The 16,068-nt window shown below is 51.0% G+C and overlaps 1 protein-coding gene across 4 annotated transcripts in view; it reads right to left on the reverse strand.

The window, feature by feature from the left end:
* ARHGAP32 (Rho GTPase activating protein 32) overlaps window positions 1-16,068 on the reverse strand; it is a 247,179-nt gene that overhangs the window by 24,440 nt on the left and 206,671 nt on the right. For all 4 annotated transcript variants that reach the window (XM_054292846.1, XM_054292844.1, XM_054292845.1 and 1 more), the window contains one exon: window positions 15,271-15,420. In XM_054292846.1, coding sequence (XP_054148821.1) covers window positions 15,271-15,420 — 150 coding nt within the window. The remainder of the gene's footprint in view (window positions 1-15,270; window positions 15,421-16,068) is intronic.

Consider the following 16,068-nt stretch of genomic DNA (forward strand, 5'->3'; position numbering starts at 1 on the left):
GTGTTTTCAGATGCCAGGTCTGCTCAGTGCACACGTGACACCGATGCTGAGCAGGTCATGTGGCAAATCCCCTTACAGCACAGCAAATGCCATCTGCCAGGCACTGTGCTCCCCAGTGCTGCTGCACTTGGATGCTCCCCCCAGCCTCCAAGGGCTGCTTCCCCAGCCCGCAGCCAACCCTCCCAGCTGGAGGAAAGGCTCATTTCACACGGCTCCCTGGCAATCAGCAGGGGCATCCAGGATAAGGATGGCCCTGTCTGTTGCATGCTGGAGCACAGGACACAGTGAAAGCTGTAAATCCTGCAGCACCTCAGCCACAGGCTCAGCAGGAGCAGATTAGAGCCTGCACCTGGGATGCCCCAAGGCACCTAGAGGCAGCCAGAACTGAGCCAGCCAGGCTCCAGTGTTACATTCCCAGGGATGAGCAGGGCAGATTTTGAGGCAAGCAGAGCCCTTGTACATTAAGCCAAGAGCCTTGGGAACCAAGTGCCGCTTTTTGGGGAACAAAAACCAGTGGGGGTGAAGCCCTGGGCTACCTCAGCATCAGGGAGCTCCAAAGAAGACCACAGCTGATGGAACCAACAGACACACCCTGAACCTGGGAAAGACAAGAGATTCTCAGTGAACACACACCCAGGGCACACTGGGTACACGTCCATCAGTCACCCACAAGGACAGATCCGAGCAGAGCAGGTGAAACATGAGGCCTGAAATTCTCATAGTGTCTCAAAAACACTTCTGGAGGACAACACTTAAGCCTTTATTCAAAAAGATTCAACACCTCTTGGAAGAAGAAGTTTTTAAGGCTGGAAATGGACAGGGAAGGAGTCCTGTCCTACTCAAGCAGTGGCCAGAAAGGGCTGAAGTGTGAACTGCATGGCACTAGGGCACTGGGAGATGAGTGGGGCCCAGGTGTGACCTGTGCAGGGCAGCAGAGGGGACACAGCTCCATCCTGTGCAGCAAAGGACAAGGACAGGGCTCTGTGTGCTGACACAGCCAGTGCTGTTTGTCCTGTGTGGCAGAAGAAACCCCAGGCTGGCAGACAGACCTGCCCCAAGCCCCCGTGGGATGTCCCTGCACGTCTGTCCCACCACCACCCCTGACAATGGGTGAGGTCACAGATCTCACCAGCGACCTGCACGGGGCCCAGCCCCCATCAGCAGCATTTCCTGCATGCAAGGGTCCCAGAGGACTGGCCAAAGGAGTTTTCCCAAGCTTAGAAGTGCGGTGACAAGATCTGCTAAAGCTGCAAATCCCAAAGACATTAATGATCCGTACTGCAACCACAGGAGGGGTCCCCTGGAACCACAGAGCCTGCTAAATAAGTAAATCAAGATGCAAATAAATAAACAGGCAAATAAATCAAGAAGCAAACACAGCAAGAGGCAGAGAAATAACCAGCCCTTACCCTGCCTGCCCCATTCCCAGCAGGAACGCTGACAGTGGAGCAGGGCAGGAGAGCCCAAGGGAAGGCAGGGCTGCAGCACCAATGCTCTGCCTCAAGTTCTCTTCTGGCATGGAGGAGCCTGGGCACAGTGAGAGCAATTAACATTCCCTGAAAAGATCCCAGCAGGCTTGTTCCAAGCATCTCCTCAGCTGGTTACCAGGACAATCTGTTCTTTAAGCTAAATATACCATAGCAGCACCACGGATATTTTGGGGGAATTCTGCAGGGTTGGAGAAGGGACTGAAATTCAAGCAGGGCTAAAATTGTACCTGAGGGGCCTTTGCTGGAATGGTGACTTCATTTTTCAGATTTCTGAACAAAGATGACACCTGGCCATTGGGTGTGTGTTTAACCTCCCTCTGCTCTTTGAATCCCCAGCCCTTTAATTCTCATTTTAGAGATGTACATGCACACATGGAGGGAACAGTGACTGCTCCCTCAGAAGGAGAAGGCAGGATGACAGCACAAGCCAAGACTTAATTTTGCAAATGTCAAGTGTGCCCAGACCAACACCTACAGCAGCTTCTGACACCACACTGTGACTTTTTCAGGTACCATGTCCATCTGCTGCAGAAATCCCTCCCCTGCAGGTGAACTTCTCAGTTCAGGAACTGATTTTGGCTTCTAGATCCCAAACCACAGCCCACATTTGAACCAGACAGGTACCTCAGCCTCATCTCAGCAGGGAACCAAAGGAGATTTCCTCTCACAGGATGCACCAGCAGCAACACTGAAGTTCTGTTATTGGCAGTTAATTACTGTGGTTTCCTGCAATTACCACAGCCAGACTGCATGGCACACGTGGTTTGCATGAAGAGCCATAAAGGCCCACCTGGGTCAGCACCTGGCTCCTGGCAATGCCCAGGAGCTTTGGGAAGGCAGGAGCAGGGAGCAAGTGACACTCAGTGCATTCCTGCAACCCATGCAGGGAACTGGCTCAGGGAACCTCTGAGCCCAGCACTGGTGCTTGGCTTACCCACCTGTCGCAGACATTTTTCACAGAAATACTTTCTTTCAGATTTGTCCATTTTCTGGGAAGCTGAAGGCCCCAGAAGCGAATGTAAACAATGATTATCAGCTGCTGTAGAATGCAATAAGATGCACCTGTGATTAGTTCATGTTCCTATGTTTATAATTAAGGGCCAATCACAAGAGCAAGCTGAAGACAGAGTCCCTGGACACAACTTTGTTATAGATTCTTTCTTTCTATTCTTAGCTTAGCTTAGCAGCATCTGCAACTTCTCTCTTTATTCTATTTAAGTATAGTCATCATGTATTATACATCATATATCAATAAATCCAGCCTTCTGATCAAGAAACAAGATCCTCGTCCTTCTCTCACCACCCCACCGACCCACTCAGGTCGCTGTAATACCCACCAAGCACACAGCCCTTCCCAGTGCCACATTCCCAGGCAAGTGACAAAAATCCCTGATCCTCAGTGGGATTTTAGTCCTTGTCTGAGCCGTGGGGTCTTCAGCCAGTGACTCCAGAAAAGCTCCCAGCAGTGCAGTCACTGCCTCAGTGCAGGCAGCCAAAATGCAGTGCCAGGAGCTGCCTGGAACAGCCAGCTCTGCGGGGACACTGCGCTCACCTCCCTCTGAAACAACCCCTCCCTCCTTCCCTCCAACATCTCCAACGTCAGGTGCTCCCAGGAGATAAAATGCAAAGGGCTGGAAATGTGGATGCCTCACCAAAGGGGCCCCCAGCACATTTCATCATCACAGCAGCCAAAGGAATTAATTCAAGTCCTTCCAGAGCATCTCTCAGCTGGTTTGAAAGGCTTATTGCATCTCTGAGGGCTTGTTAACTGCTTAATTCTCTGCCATTAAGAGGAAGAAGAAGTTCTATGGTTTTCATTCTGAAAAACATTTTGATTCATCCTCACACGAGGCGTATTTCCTTTCCTATCATCTTGATGGGTGGGGTTTTCTTTTTCAATATTTTGTAATGTTCCCTCCCTGGGCTTTGAGAGGCTTGCTTGTGTTGTGTTTTATTTTATTTTATTTTCTTAGCACGTTACTGGAACCAGGAGTGTTTGTTCAGCCCAGGGCATGAGGCCTCCCACCAAGCCCCCCTCTGGCACTGGCATTTTCCCAAAATACAGCAGTGGGGTGCAGGTCCCACAGGCCAGGCCTTGGGGCTGGACAATGGCCCAGAGCACCTGGGCTGCTGCTCCTCACTGAATTCCACACATAGCAAACCCACAAGGGAGCATGGAAAACAGACTGCCCCAGCTCTGCCTCAGCAGTGACAGCCAGCACGCAGTGCCAGCAGATTGAGGCACACACTGAAAATCCAGGCCTGAGTAACAGAAGGTTAAAGGCTGTTCTGAGCCACCAGCACAGAAACTGGAACAATCAGCATTCAGGTAAAATGAAGGTGGAGAAGCTCAGCCCTGGGTGTCCAGGCTGCCTTTGGGAACAGCTGGGAAGGACAGGCAGGGGAAAAGCCAGCAAAGGACACACACCCAGCACAGCACAAATGCTGCCACTGCAGCAGGATGAGCCCCTTTCTTGGAATTCTGTGCCTGGCCAAGGCTGACAATCTCCAAATATCTGGAATTAGCCACATAAATCTCAACTCCCTTGCCATTAATGAGGGATTATGTAAAAACTTAACAGGGAATATCCCCTCTTTGAGAAATACGGTTGCTTTTACTCCAATAATTTCCTATTTTAACTCAATTTTAGAACCATTAAGGTTGGAAAAAACCTCTAAGATCATCAAGGCCATTTTCCAAAAAACTGTCCAAATATTTCCTTAAAAAAAAGGGTAAAAACCCTGTAATATTTCAGCCTGTGACTTGTAAACTTCTCATTTCTGAAGCTCTTCCCTCCACCTTAGTTACACAAAGGTGTGAAGCAGCAGAGGAGAGAGATTAAGGACTTTCTCTTTATTGTGGCATGAGGAGCTGTGTGTCATCCAACATTGTACCTGCATGTGCCATTCCACAGGCAATGTGCAGCCCCTGCACATTCAGGAAAACATCCAGCTTTAAAAGACTCTCTTCTCAGGACTCTTGTCTCACTCCTAAATCTCTGTCCTCATGTTTGAGCCACCAAGAGAAATACAAGACCAACCAAACAGACACTTTCCTTCCTTTCCAAGATGCTCAAGGCCATGTTGGATGGGGCTTGGAGCAACCTGCTCTAGTGGAAGGAGGCCTTGTCTGTGGCACAGGTGTGACTGGGTGGGATCTGAGGTCCCTTCCAACCCAAGCCAGCCTGGGATTCCATGATTCCTCAACTCCCTGCCCCCCATTCCCAGGCTGTGAGCCACACTGACGTTCTCCACACTGGGGATGAGCTGTGTAAAGTCCAAGCTGCCCCAGAGCCTGGTGCCAGGCACACAGCTCTGAGCTGGAGTGGGACTTTTGCACTTGGCAGAGTGCAGCAACAAGCCCTGAGCTGGATCCCTGAGCCAGCACTGGACTCTGCTTCCTCAGCTGCATCTCCTTTATGGCAGCTCAGGCAGGGCTGTGGAAAGCAAAGCGCAAAGTTCAGGCCTGGGGAACAGAAATGCCCTGGGCTGCTCCAGGCAGGGCAGGTCACCAGCCACGTCTGCCAGTCCTGCTGATGAGCAACATTGCCCTGGCTGTGCCAGGACAGCCTGGCACCAGGGCTGCAGGGGATCCTCCCTGCCCACCAGCCATGATGGAGATGTTGTACAGCCAGCCCCTACTGCAGGCTGCACCCACCCACTTCCCACGGTTTCATTGCTTTTAACACAAAAATCACAGAATCATTAAGCTGGCAAAGCCTCTAAGATTGAGTCCAACTGCTCTCCCAGCACTGCCATGGCTGAACCATGTCCCCAAGTGCCACAACCCCAGAGCTTTTAAATCCCTGGGCAGCCTAAGCAGTTCCAATGCTTGACAGCTCCTTCAGTGAAGGAATTTTTCCTAATACCCAACAAGACACAGCTAATACTCAGATTTGGCCAGTGTGCTGGAGCTCTTTTGTTTAGACCAACTACACTCCCTGCAATAAACTGAGGGGGGGTGGAAGTTCTCCCCAGGCTAAGAGCAGCAGGATAACAGCACAAGCAATTCCTGTACTGACTGTGACATTTTTCCTCATGTTTGTTCCCCCCACAGCTGTAGTGTTTCGAAATGCAAATTAATTTTCAACTCTCAGCTGTCCTCAGGGTCACTCAAGCACAAAGAATCCTCTCCTCACAGCTGCAGGCAGGGCAAGGGAGAAGGGGAGAGACAAACTGGGTCTTTTTAGCAGCCAAGGCCTGTGTTCCCTGCCCAGCAACTCCAAGGATGCCCCCTCAAACCAGGGATTCTCCACAGGGATCCCATGTACCCCTTTGTAATGCTGACCCCATACCCAATAATCTCAAGTTCCAGCAACTCGGAGGGCAGATGGTGAAGCAACAGCAGTGCCTGTTGTGGTTGGAAATTTGCCCAAAATAACTCAAAACTATTGGCCTTGAAAGTATCAGCTTGTGTCCAGTTAGTTTGTGCAGCAGACACATCTGAAGCAAGGGGGGCTCTCTACTCATCTCCAATTTGGGTCAACTGTTCCCTTTTTTCCCCAGGCTGCTGGATGTGCCTTTGATGTCACACAGACACACTCATTGCCACATCCAGGGGACTTCAGACACCTAAAACACTTCACAAAACACAGTTCAACATCAGAAATGTTTGGATTTGGGATGCAAACCCAGCCCAAGGAACACAATACATACAGGGGGAGCACACAGGTGAATTTTCTTAATTTCTACAGACATTCACAGCTGGATGTCACGTGCCAACCTGTGCTGGCACTTGGATAAATACTACTTGATATTTATATCCCACTCCTAATCTCCCAAGTACCTCCTGGGCATTAGGAATTTACCTTGTGGCACCTTGGGGCAGACACAGGTTATTGGTTTGATTGTACAAGCCTGGAGATGGAATGGGAGATAACAAACGAGTTCCCCAAGGCCAAAATCTTGTGGCAGGGACAGGTCTGAGTTCCCAGCTCAGGGCCAGAACTCGGAGTGCAGCTGTGACCACTGACTGCCCACGTCCTTTGGAGATTGATTTTGGATTAAAAAAATTACTCTAAATCAGGAAACACCAAAAGGAAACTGGTTTTGGCATGTTTGAGGCTGCCTGGTTTACACATACTGCCAATTCAATTAAAAAAGGGACAGTCAGGACAGGAGGATGGAGGGAAAGGGATGGCTAAGATTACCTGGGATCCCAGAGGCTGTATAGCCACAGATGTCCCACACAATTCCTGGCCCAGAATGCAACTTTAAAACATTCTCCCCCTCATTTACGCCGTGTGTGCACAGGACTGCACAACAGGGACTCAGGTGCAAGTGAAAATGCTGAGACTGGCCAGTGTTTCCTCAGTGTGTGACAGAAACTGTTTACAGATGCACAAATACTACTGAGGGAGGCAGAGCAGGAGGATTTCCAGTGTCCCCAGTTAGGTGGCCTTGTCAGGACACAAGATCCACCCCTGATTTGTGAACTGCAGCTCTATAAATAAACAACCAAGCCCAGGTATCCAGGAGAGCATTACAGAAATTACTGGATGAGTAAGGATGCATTGTTTTTCCTGCTCACTTGAGAAGATACAATCATCCAAAAACACCTGGAATAGGGTAGACAAGGTGAATCACCTGCAGATATCCCCACCTGCAAGTATAACTAACAAAAAGGAGGCAGGGACTTTAAGGGATTTGCCAAAGTCACACAATAAATGCCTCAGCAGAAAAGAGAATTGCAAACAAAAACTTCAGAACTCTGGCTTGTGTCCTAATCACAAACTGCTTCAGGCATATAAATACTTAAAAATAGAGGCAGAAGGAAAACTGGGATAGCAGGATGCCAGAGCTGAACCTACTTGGAGGTTTGAAACTTTTCAGTTCACATCCCAACTTGTCAGCTTGGATGCTCTGAAAATACCTACTGAAAGCACAAAATACCCCAGGGGCTCATTCCCAGAGTGAGCACATCTAACACACCCCCCCAGCCTCACGCAGAGCCAACACTCCCTCCCGTGCTGGAATGGCTGTGGCCATGTCACCGTGCTGAGGGAAATGTCACACGCACGTCACACAACACCAACACTTCAATAAACCTTTGTACAGAACACGTTGTTACTGCCTGAACAAACCCACTGATGTGGCTGCAAGCATTCAAGGCACGACAATTCCAAACATACCTGGGAATCACAGGCCAGGCTGCTGGGCTGCCACAGAACTCCATGGAGCTGCAGGTAAAAACTGAGGGGCTATTTCACATGGAAGCTCTGCAAATATTCCAAAGCCTCTCTGAAGAGAAAACCTTGGAGCAAAGCCATCATGAGCAGGGATTGCACCTGGGGCATCAGAACACTGAATCCCAGACAGGTTTGGGTTGGAAGGGACCTTAAAGCTCCCTCAGTCCTATTCCTGCCATGGACAGGGACAGGGCAGTAACAGGGAATGGGATACATTCACTCTCCTGGAGTTAAAACAGCAAGAAAAACTGAAATTATTTCATCTGTAAGACTCCGCTGTCCTGAATTCGCAATGAAGGCTTTCTTCAGGATGGCAAAGATTCCAAGCCAGGCAGCCTATTATTGTAATTACAATTCTGAGCTGGTAAAAAGGGCTCCTCACATCATACCAGGAGCCAAAGGGGTGACAGACTGCCAAACCTGTGCTTGAGCTAAGGGGAACCAGGCTTGCAGAGATCCCAGCCAAGAGGCTGCCGAGATCTCATTCCTTGTGTTTCTCTGCTCTGGTAACAGTTCCCTCTATACCCAACTCTGCCACAAATTCCTGTCAGAGGCAAATATATCACCCAGCAGCAGGGCAGGGGTGGCTCCAAGGGGTGGATAGCTCCAGAGGACCCCAAACAAGCCATGATGTCAGCAGGAACCCCAAGGTGCTGCTATGGACCTTTCTGAAAAGCACCTGAACCAGCACAGGAGAATGAAAGCATCCCTGGCAAACCCTTGCTGCCCCTGTGCAGCACATAAAGGGATGCAGATCCCCCATTTGCTCTTTCCTGCTATTCTCTTCCATGTTATTTTTTATTTAATTCTACCCACCTGTCCAAATTAGTTGTGAATAAATGTGAAGAGCTGGAAGAACAGGAAGGACACAGAGCAGGATCAGGTGAGTTAGTGAACTTTGTCTCTTGCAGGCATTGACATCTTCAGCAGAAGTCAATGCCTCTTGCTGACCACACAGCACGGGCATTTTATAACAATTAAAAAATCATGCATAGATCCTTCACTATAGGAAACTTTGCAGCTAAAAATTCCATTTGTGAGCGCATCTTTTCCAGTGATGGAAGCTGATGATGTGTAAATGTCAAATGCATAAAGAGGTACAAAAAAAGCCTTGTGCCATTAGCCTACAAAATCATCTGTGGCTACAGCTGGTGGCATGATGGATTATCTCTGGAGGTGGATCTGTGACACCACCTCACTGGGGGACCCCAGGGCTGCCTTGTGCTTCAGTCCAACTGCTAAGGAAGAAAGGATCATTTCCAACGAGTGACAGGAACACTTCAGGCTTGGAAGAACAAACGGTGTCCCCATGCTCTGCAGTACAAGCAACCCCAGCACATGAGCCCAGCAGTAGCTGAATAAAAAGTACAATGTAAAGGAACTCCTTGTGTGCAGCAGCTCAGGAGTCCCTCACCCACAGAATGGCAAAGAGGCTTTTCCCTCGCTGTGCTGACCCTTTCTGATGGGTGCTGAGCCACCCTGGCCTGTGCTGAGCCCCCTGGCTGTGTTGAGCACCCCTGGCCTGTGCTGAGCCCCCCTGGCTGCGCGGACCCTTCCTGCTGGGTGCTGAGCCCCCCTGGCCTGTGCTGAGCCCCCCTGGCCTGTGCTGAGCCTCCCTGGCTGTGTTGAGCCCCCCTGGCCTGTGCTGAGCCCCCCTGGCCTGTGCTGACCCTTTCTGATGGGTGCTGAGCCACCCTGCTGGGTACTGAGCCCCCCTGGCTGTGCTGCCCCATCCCAGCCCCCAGAGCAGCCCCAGCCCTGCCTGGGCTCCCCCTGACCCCTTCAGGACATGCCCAGCTCCCCCAGCCCTGCCTTTCCTGCAGCCCACCCCACGCTGCCCCTCACTCCCACCCCTGTCACACCCCCAGGAGCTGTGGGGAGCTCCCTGGGCAAACACTCCAAGGCAGGAACCAGGGCATGGTGCAGCTGCTGCAATGCAGCACTCCAGCAGCTCCCACACTCCACAAACATCCTCTGCCAGCACAATCCTGCTAATTGGGGTCGGGCTAAATTTAAGTTCTATTTAGTTTCCTTAAAGAGAGAAAAACTTGAGGGGAAAAAAAAGAATCTCTGCCTACAAAGGGAATCAGAACAAGGTCTCTTCAGGAGTCAGGAACTGGGGTAGATTTGCGGTATCTCACAGCTCCATAAAATTGTGACAGCACACAGAGAATGGCTTGAGCTGTGTCAGGGGAGGTTTGGGTTGGATACTAGGAACAGTTTTTCCCCCAGAGGGTGCTGGCACTGCCCAGGCTGCCCAGGGAACGGGCACAGCCCCGAGGCTGCCAGAGCTCCAGGAGCCTTTGGAAGTGCTGCCAGGGATGGACAGGGTGGGATTGTTGGGGGTCTGGGCAAGGCCAGGGGCTGGACCAGATGATCCTGTGGCTCCCTCCCAACTGGGAATGCCCCCTGAATTTGTAAAACAAACCAGCAAGGCAGGTGGCAACTGCACCAACTCAAGTGGGAGCATTTCTGAGGGCAATGGAGAAACAGCACCTCCCTGCTGAGCCTGGTCTGCTGCCAAGAGACGCTTCCCAAGCCCAGCAGGAGCCAAGAGATGAGTAAGGCACTGCCTGGGATGCAGACAGGACCCTTCAGGCAGGCTCCACGGGGTGGATGGAGCTGACTGCAGAAATATTGTGCAAACCAACATACTTGAAGGGAGCATTACTACAGGCTCTGCCAACAGAGAAGTCCAAAATCCCTCATATCAAAACTGGTTTTACTCCTGCAGGTCCCAGCCCATCATTCAGTGCTGACATGTGACAAGAGAGAAGAAAAGGACACCCAGCTGAGACTTTCACTGGAAGCAACTCACCTATGCACACCCAGCCCCATGCCCAGGAGCCTTGTGACTCCCAATTCCCTCCTCCCCAAACACCTTGCAGCACAGATAATTTTGAAAAATAATCCTGTGAGCTGCCCATGACTCAGAACCTCACCAAAGAGACTGGACAGCAATGCTTCCTTCCCTCCTTTCCCTTCCCTCCAAAGGCCTTTGGGGAAGGGCTGCTTGGCACCCCATGGAGCTGCAACTCCTACCCTGGAAGGGCTCCAGCACTGTTTGGACAGCTCAGAGTGTCAGCACAAACCACACTGGAACTGAAAAGCAAACACACCAAATCCAACCCCCAGGACACTGCCCAGCACTCAGCATAGTCCCCACCACGAATCACCAGAAACACAGGAGGGCTCAGGTGCACTGCTCATCCCTCACACTTGTGAAATCCTCACCTCCCTCCCTGTAGCTGCTCTGTGCTCCTGCTCAGACCCACACAGGACACTCTGGGAAATGACAAGCTACACCCTCCCAGGGCAGCAGCACCAGCAGCCTGCTGCTGCACTCCTGCCTTGCCCAGACACCCTTCCCTGGGGAGAAAGCTGGGCACAGACAGATCATATCCTGATCTTTAGAGCTGCAGGTTCTGTCCTGCCAGCCTGGGAGGCACCTCCCAGCACAGAGCATGGCTTCACCTTGGCACAGGCCCATCCCAAAAACTCCATGGCACGATGGCACACGTGGTTTGCATGAAGAGCCATAAAGGCCCACCTGGGTCAGCACCTGGCTCCTGGCAATGCCCAGGAGCTTTGGGAAGGCAGGAGCAGAGAGCAAGTGACACTCAGTGCATTCCTGCAACCCATGCAGGGAACTGGCTCAGGGAACCTCTGAGCCCAGCACTGGTGCCTGGCTTACCCACCAAGCACACAGCCCTTCCCAGTGCCACATTCCCAGGCAAGTGACAAAAATCCCTGATCCTCAGTGGGATTTTAGTCCTTCTCTGAGCCGTGGGGTGTTGCAGTGGGAGCTCATTGCCTGTTTTACTTCCCAGTCCCTTCCCAGGTGTGGCAATACCTCTCTCCCTTCCCCCTCGCCCCCTTGCTGAGTGAGTTCTGTCAGTCAGTTTTAACATTCCAGCAAGGCCTCGTGTGGTTGGTCAGGTTCAAAGGATGCCCCCAGGCCTGGGGTCACTGGCCTGTCTGTGTGTCCCTCGTCCCCTGAGACCCTGCCCCTCCCACCTGGTTGGTGCTCACTGTCCCTTCCCCTCCCCCTGTCCCTGGGCCTAAATTCAGCCAGGGCCATGTGCTCAGCATTCTGTTGGAGCTGTTACCAACATTCAGATGTCTGTGACCATGGAATAAACTCTGGATCAAACCCTCTGCAGAATCCGTCTCCTTTTCCTCTTCACCCTCGCCTGAAGCCCTTCCACCTGAGGTAAACTGAGTTTCTACAAGCCTGGGTTTGTTTCAGTGCCCAGCTGCACCATCCAGCCAGGCAAAGGTGTCTCTGAGGTGAAACGCCACAGCTGCTGCCTTTGGCCCAGCAGCAAGGCTCAGACGAGGCACAATCTACCTGGTGATATTGGGATCTTATTCCAATAGTGGGGTCTTCAGCCAGCAAGTGCAGAAAAGCTCCCAGCAGTGCAGTCACTGCCTCAGCTGCAGGCAGCCAGAATGCAGCGCCAGGAGCTGCCTGGAACAGCCAGCTCAGATAAGCACAAAATGCTCTGCCAGGTCAGGACTCGGCAAGAGCAGCACGTGGAGCTTTGCAGGGCGGCATCCCAGGGCTCCTGCTCCCCAACAGCAAACCAGGGCACATCCCTGCAGCACCTTCCTCCTGTGCATCCCATGCCAAACTTATCCTGCTCCTGACAGTGGCTCAGAGGATGCAGAATGAGGGATTACTTGCTGAGCCCACAGAAAGACAAGGTACTGCAGTGAGTGAAACATCTCCACTGTGCTTGTAAATCCCCTCTGGGTACACAGCAAACATGTTCTTCTCCTCACTAAGCAACCTGAGCCAGCTGCCTCAGTGCAGGGTTTATTAAAAAAATGTTTCACTTATTGCAGTTTTTGTCCTTATCCCTTTTATTCTCTCATTCCGCTTCCCACTCACTAAAACTGAGCACAGTTTCAGAGATTCATGACTACAGAATTTAGGTTGCTCATGTTGTTCCTCAGCAAATTCTTGAAAATTTGTCATCTTCACAAAGCTGGTAACTAAGAAAATTCTTAGCATAACTCCAGTTTGTTTCAATATTGCATTTTTGAGGTGCAGATGATGCCTTGTCACTCACTGCAATCACCAGGGACAGTGGCATTTGCTCCTTCAGCCCTGATAAATATTTTTGGGGATGGGACATGGACCCAACCAAACCTTCACCAGCTTAAACAAACCAATTAATGTATTGGGTTCTTTTTGTTCGTCTGAACTCCCCTGTTCTAGGTTGTGATTCCAAATAACACCAGCAGGTACCACGCTCAGCCAGAGCATGCTCTGAGCTGCTGGAAAAAGCACTTGATGTTCTGATTATGAGAAGCAGCTTTTTAAATTCACCTCAGGCCCCTTTGAGCAGGTCAGCACTGCAAGAGGCTCCACAACTGAGCTACAGTAATGCTACAGGAGGAGGGAATCTTAAAATGCTGTGCATGCACAGCCCCAGAAATGTCTCCACGAGCCCCATCCCGGGATTACATCACTTGGAATACAGGTCAGGGAGCTGAATCACATGGAAAACAACAATCCTGCTGTGGGAAATGGAGTCATACCCCCGCTGGCAACAATCAAATTGGATCTGCTTCACTCCAGGGAGTTAGGAAAGGGTTATTAAAATGAGGGTGAAAGCAGCTGGTGACTCCTGAGCTGAGGGACCTCATTAGCAAAGCCCAGTCAGCGTCACCCCAATGTGTGGGATGGTGGGGAGAGACCAGGACGAGGACAGAGTTCCCAGAGACTGCCAAACAAGAACCTCCAGTGGAGTTGAAGCAGTTTAGTTCAGCTCAGGATGTGTCTTTGAATGCTAAATAACCCAGCCCTTGAAGCCAGGGGGAGCAGTCAGCACAGAGGGCAGGGAAAAGCTTTGGCCAGTGCTGACTTGTGCCTAAGGAGAACAGACAGGAGGAGGGCTGGGGTGGGGTGAGAGGGAATCCCCTGCTGCCCATCAGTGAGCTCACTCTGCTGCCATGGCTCCTGCCCTCCAGGAGGGCTCCCACAGCACACACACAAAGCCAGCTCCAGAGCCACCCAGTGCTGTGAGTTACCTACTCCTGATGCAGGTCTACATGGGTCAGGGTCTGCTCCTGACTCCAAACCAGCTCTGGTGCTCTGCCAGCCCCAGGAAGGATCTCTGCTGGCTCCAGTTGAGCCAACGAGCCTTGCCACCGTTCTGACTCCATAAGGACAAGCACATGCTCTGCACCAGCTGGTAGTGAAACACTTCTATGTGAAGTGAGGGAGTGCACATCTCTGTTACCAAACAAATCAGCTGGAAAAACAGCAAGAAGTTACTCCCTGCCCTTTGCCAGCCCTTTCCCAAAAAGCATTTGGACGAACAAGAAGTCTGAAAACTCACTGAAAACAACTTTAACAGAGAAACTCCTTTCCTGCCCCACACATCCTGTCACTTCTCCCTCTGCCTGCACACAAAAGCTGGGAGATACCAGACGGACAACTCTGGCACAAGGGATCTGCTGAAGAGCCAACAGATCCCATCACTGCTGTCCTGATGGCTTTACACCTGGGCAAACCACCTACAGCCCACAGCTGCTCCAGGCTGCCTTCCCAAACATCCCTGGGTGTGGGCTCCCGATGGGAACAGCTGAGCCTGGGGCCCTGGGACAGCATCCCAGTGCTCTGGCTGCTCCTCAGCACTGCAGGACCCTGGGCTGCAGGTGGCACAGGGAAAGGGCAGGAAAGAGCCGTGAAATCTAAGCTCATCCCAGGAAGAGTGGTAACAATTGGGTAATTTTTTTCTTGGAATGGAGAGGTTTGCTCCTCTGTCTCCCTGAACTGTGGATGGGGAGGGAAAAGGGACCCTGAACAGAGAGGAAAAGTCAGCTGTGAGGAAATACAATATCCAGTTAATTCCTGTAAATCCTGTGAAATCCAAGGAAAAGGCAAATGAAGGATTTACCCTGCAAATTGTGCTAGAATCATATAAAGGTATTGAGTTAAGAGAAATTTAGGGGTTTAACATGCCTGTTAATCACTGACATTGACATACAAATAAAGCTTATATTCCTGGAAAAAAAAAAAAGAATTGAAGACTCAACGAGGATGAAAACCCATCTTCAGGAGCTGCAGCCACCTTCAGTGCTCCCACACTGAACCATTGTTGGGAAATTTAGGTGACTAGAGAATGGAAAAGTACAAAGCTGTGGCTAATTCCAAGTTTTGCACCTGCTAGATAGTGTGTCCTTGGGCCTAGCTGTAGTAGGATAACAAATAGTGAAAGAGACATGAGAAAAGAGAGATGTAACCCCTAAGGAATGAGGAAGAGCTCATGGTATAGTTTAACCAATAGATTGCTTGGCTCACAGAATATTCATAAGCTTATTATTTGCTGTATAAGTGTTTGATGTTTTCTTTAATAAACTGGACCTGTGATGAACCAGCTGGTGTCCTGGTCCCCTTCCTACGACAAACCATGGTGCTTCCCACATCGAAGCACAATGTTTGCCTCTCATTAGCCTCAGTTTCCCATGCAGCCACGGATTTGTGTCACACATTTGTCCCCCAGCACAACCCTGAACAGCCACAGTCAACCTGACAAATTCCCAACAGAGGAAGAGCTCAGGAGCTGGTTGTTTCTTACCATCATGGCCAGAGTTGAGCAGGTGCTCCCCCAGGTCACAGCCAAACACCCTTTCCTTGAGGATCCCCCGCTGTTTCAGTTTCTGTTTCGTTGGGCGCGACTTCATGAATGTCCGCAGGAAGGTGATGAGCTTCCCGTGCTTCTTGGACACTGCGCAAGACAAGGGACAACAGCTCATTCCACACCTGGACACCACTGAGCACAACTCCTTCTACAGAGCATGTAAGGACTGGAGTAGCATTAATATCAATTATTTACAGGCACAGATTTCCCAAGGTTTGACACTAAACAGAGACCTGGCTTTTGTCCCAGCCCTGGCCAGTGCAGAGTTACCAGGAGCTGCAATGGAGGGACTCACACACAGACACATTCCTGCAGAGCAGCTCCAGGTAGCAGCCACCTCAAGGGCTGATGGTGGGCAGCACCTGGGAGGGGCAATTTCATCTCTGGGAAAGGGAATGAGGCTCAGCTGAGAAACTTGGTAATCTCCTGTGCAAACCAGTGTGTAACCTACACACAGAAATCAAGTTTGTGACTGGCCCTTGCTCTGTCTGAGGCCCCTGCAGAACAAAGGGCTGGCTATAACCTCTGAGGCTGAGCAGGCAGAACTCCCTGAGAGCCCAACCTGCCTTCCCAGCACACCAGGGCCTCACTGCCCCTGCACAGGGACCACCCAGAGCCTCAGCAGCTCCCTTCTCAAGCCATCACAAAATAAAAACAGACTCACATCACTGAGGTTGGAAAAACCCTCCACGGCTATCAAATCCAACCTGTGCCAAATCCCCACCCTGTCACCCT

Source organism: Melozone crissalis, unplaced genomic scaffold (genome assembly GCF_028551555.1).
Source record: "Melozone crissalis strain CALT ecotype California unplaced genomic scaffold, PUWL_Pcris_2 ptg000120l_1, whole genome shotgun sequence".
Classification (NCBI taxonomy): domain Eukaryota; kingdom Metazoa; phylum Chordata; class Aves; order Passeriformes; family Passerellidae; genus Melozone; species Melozone crissalis.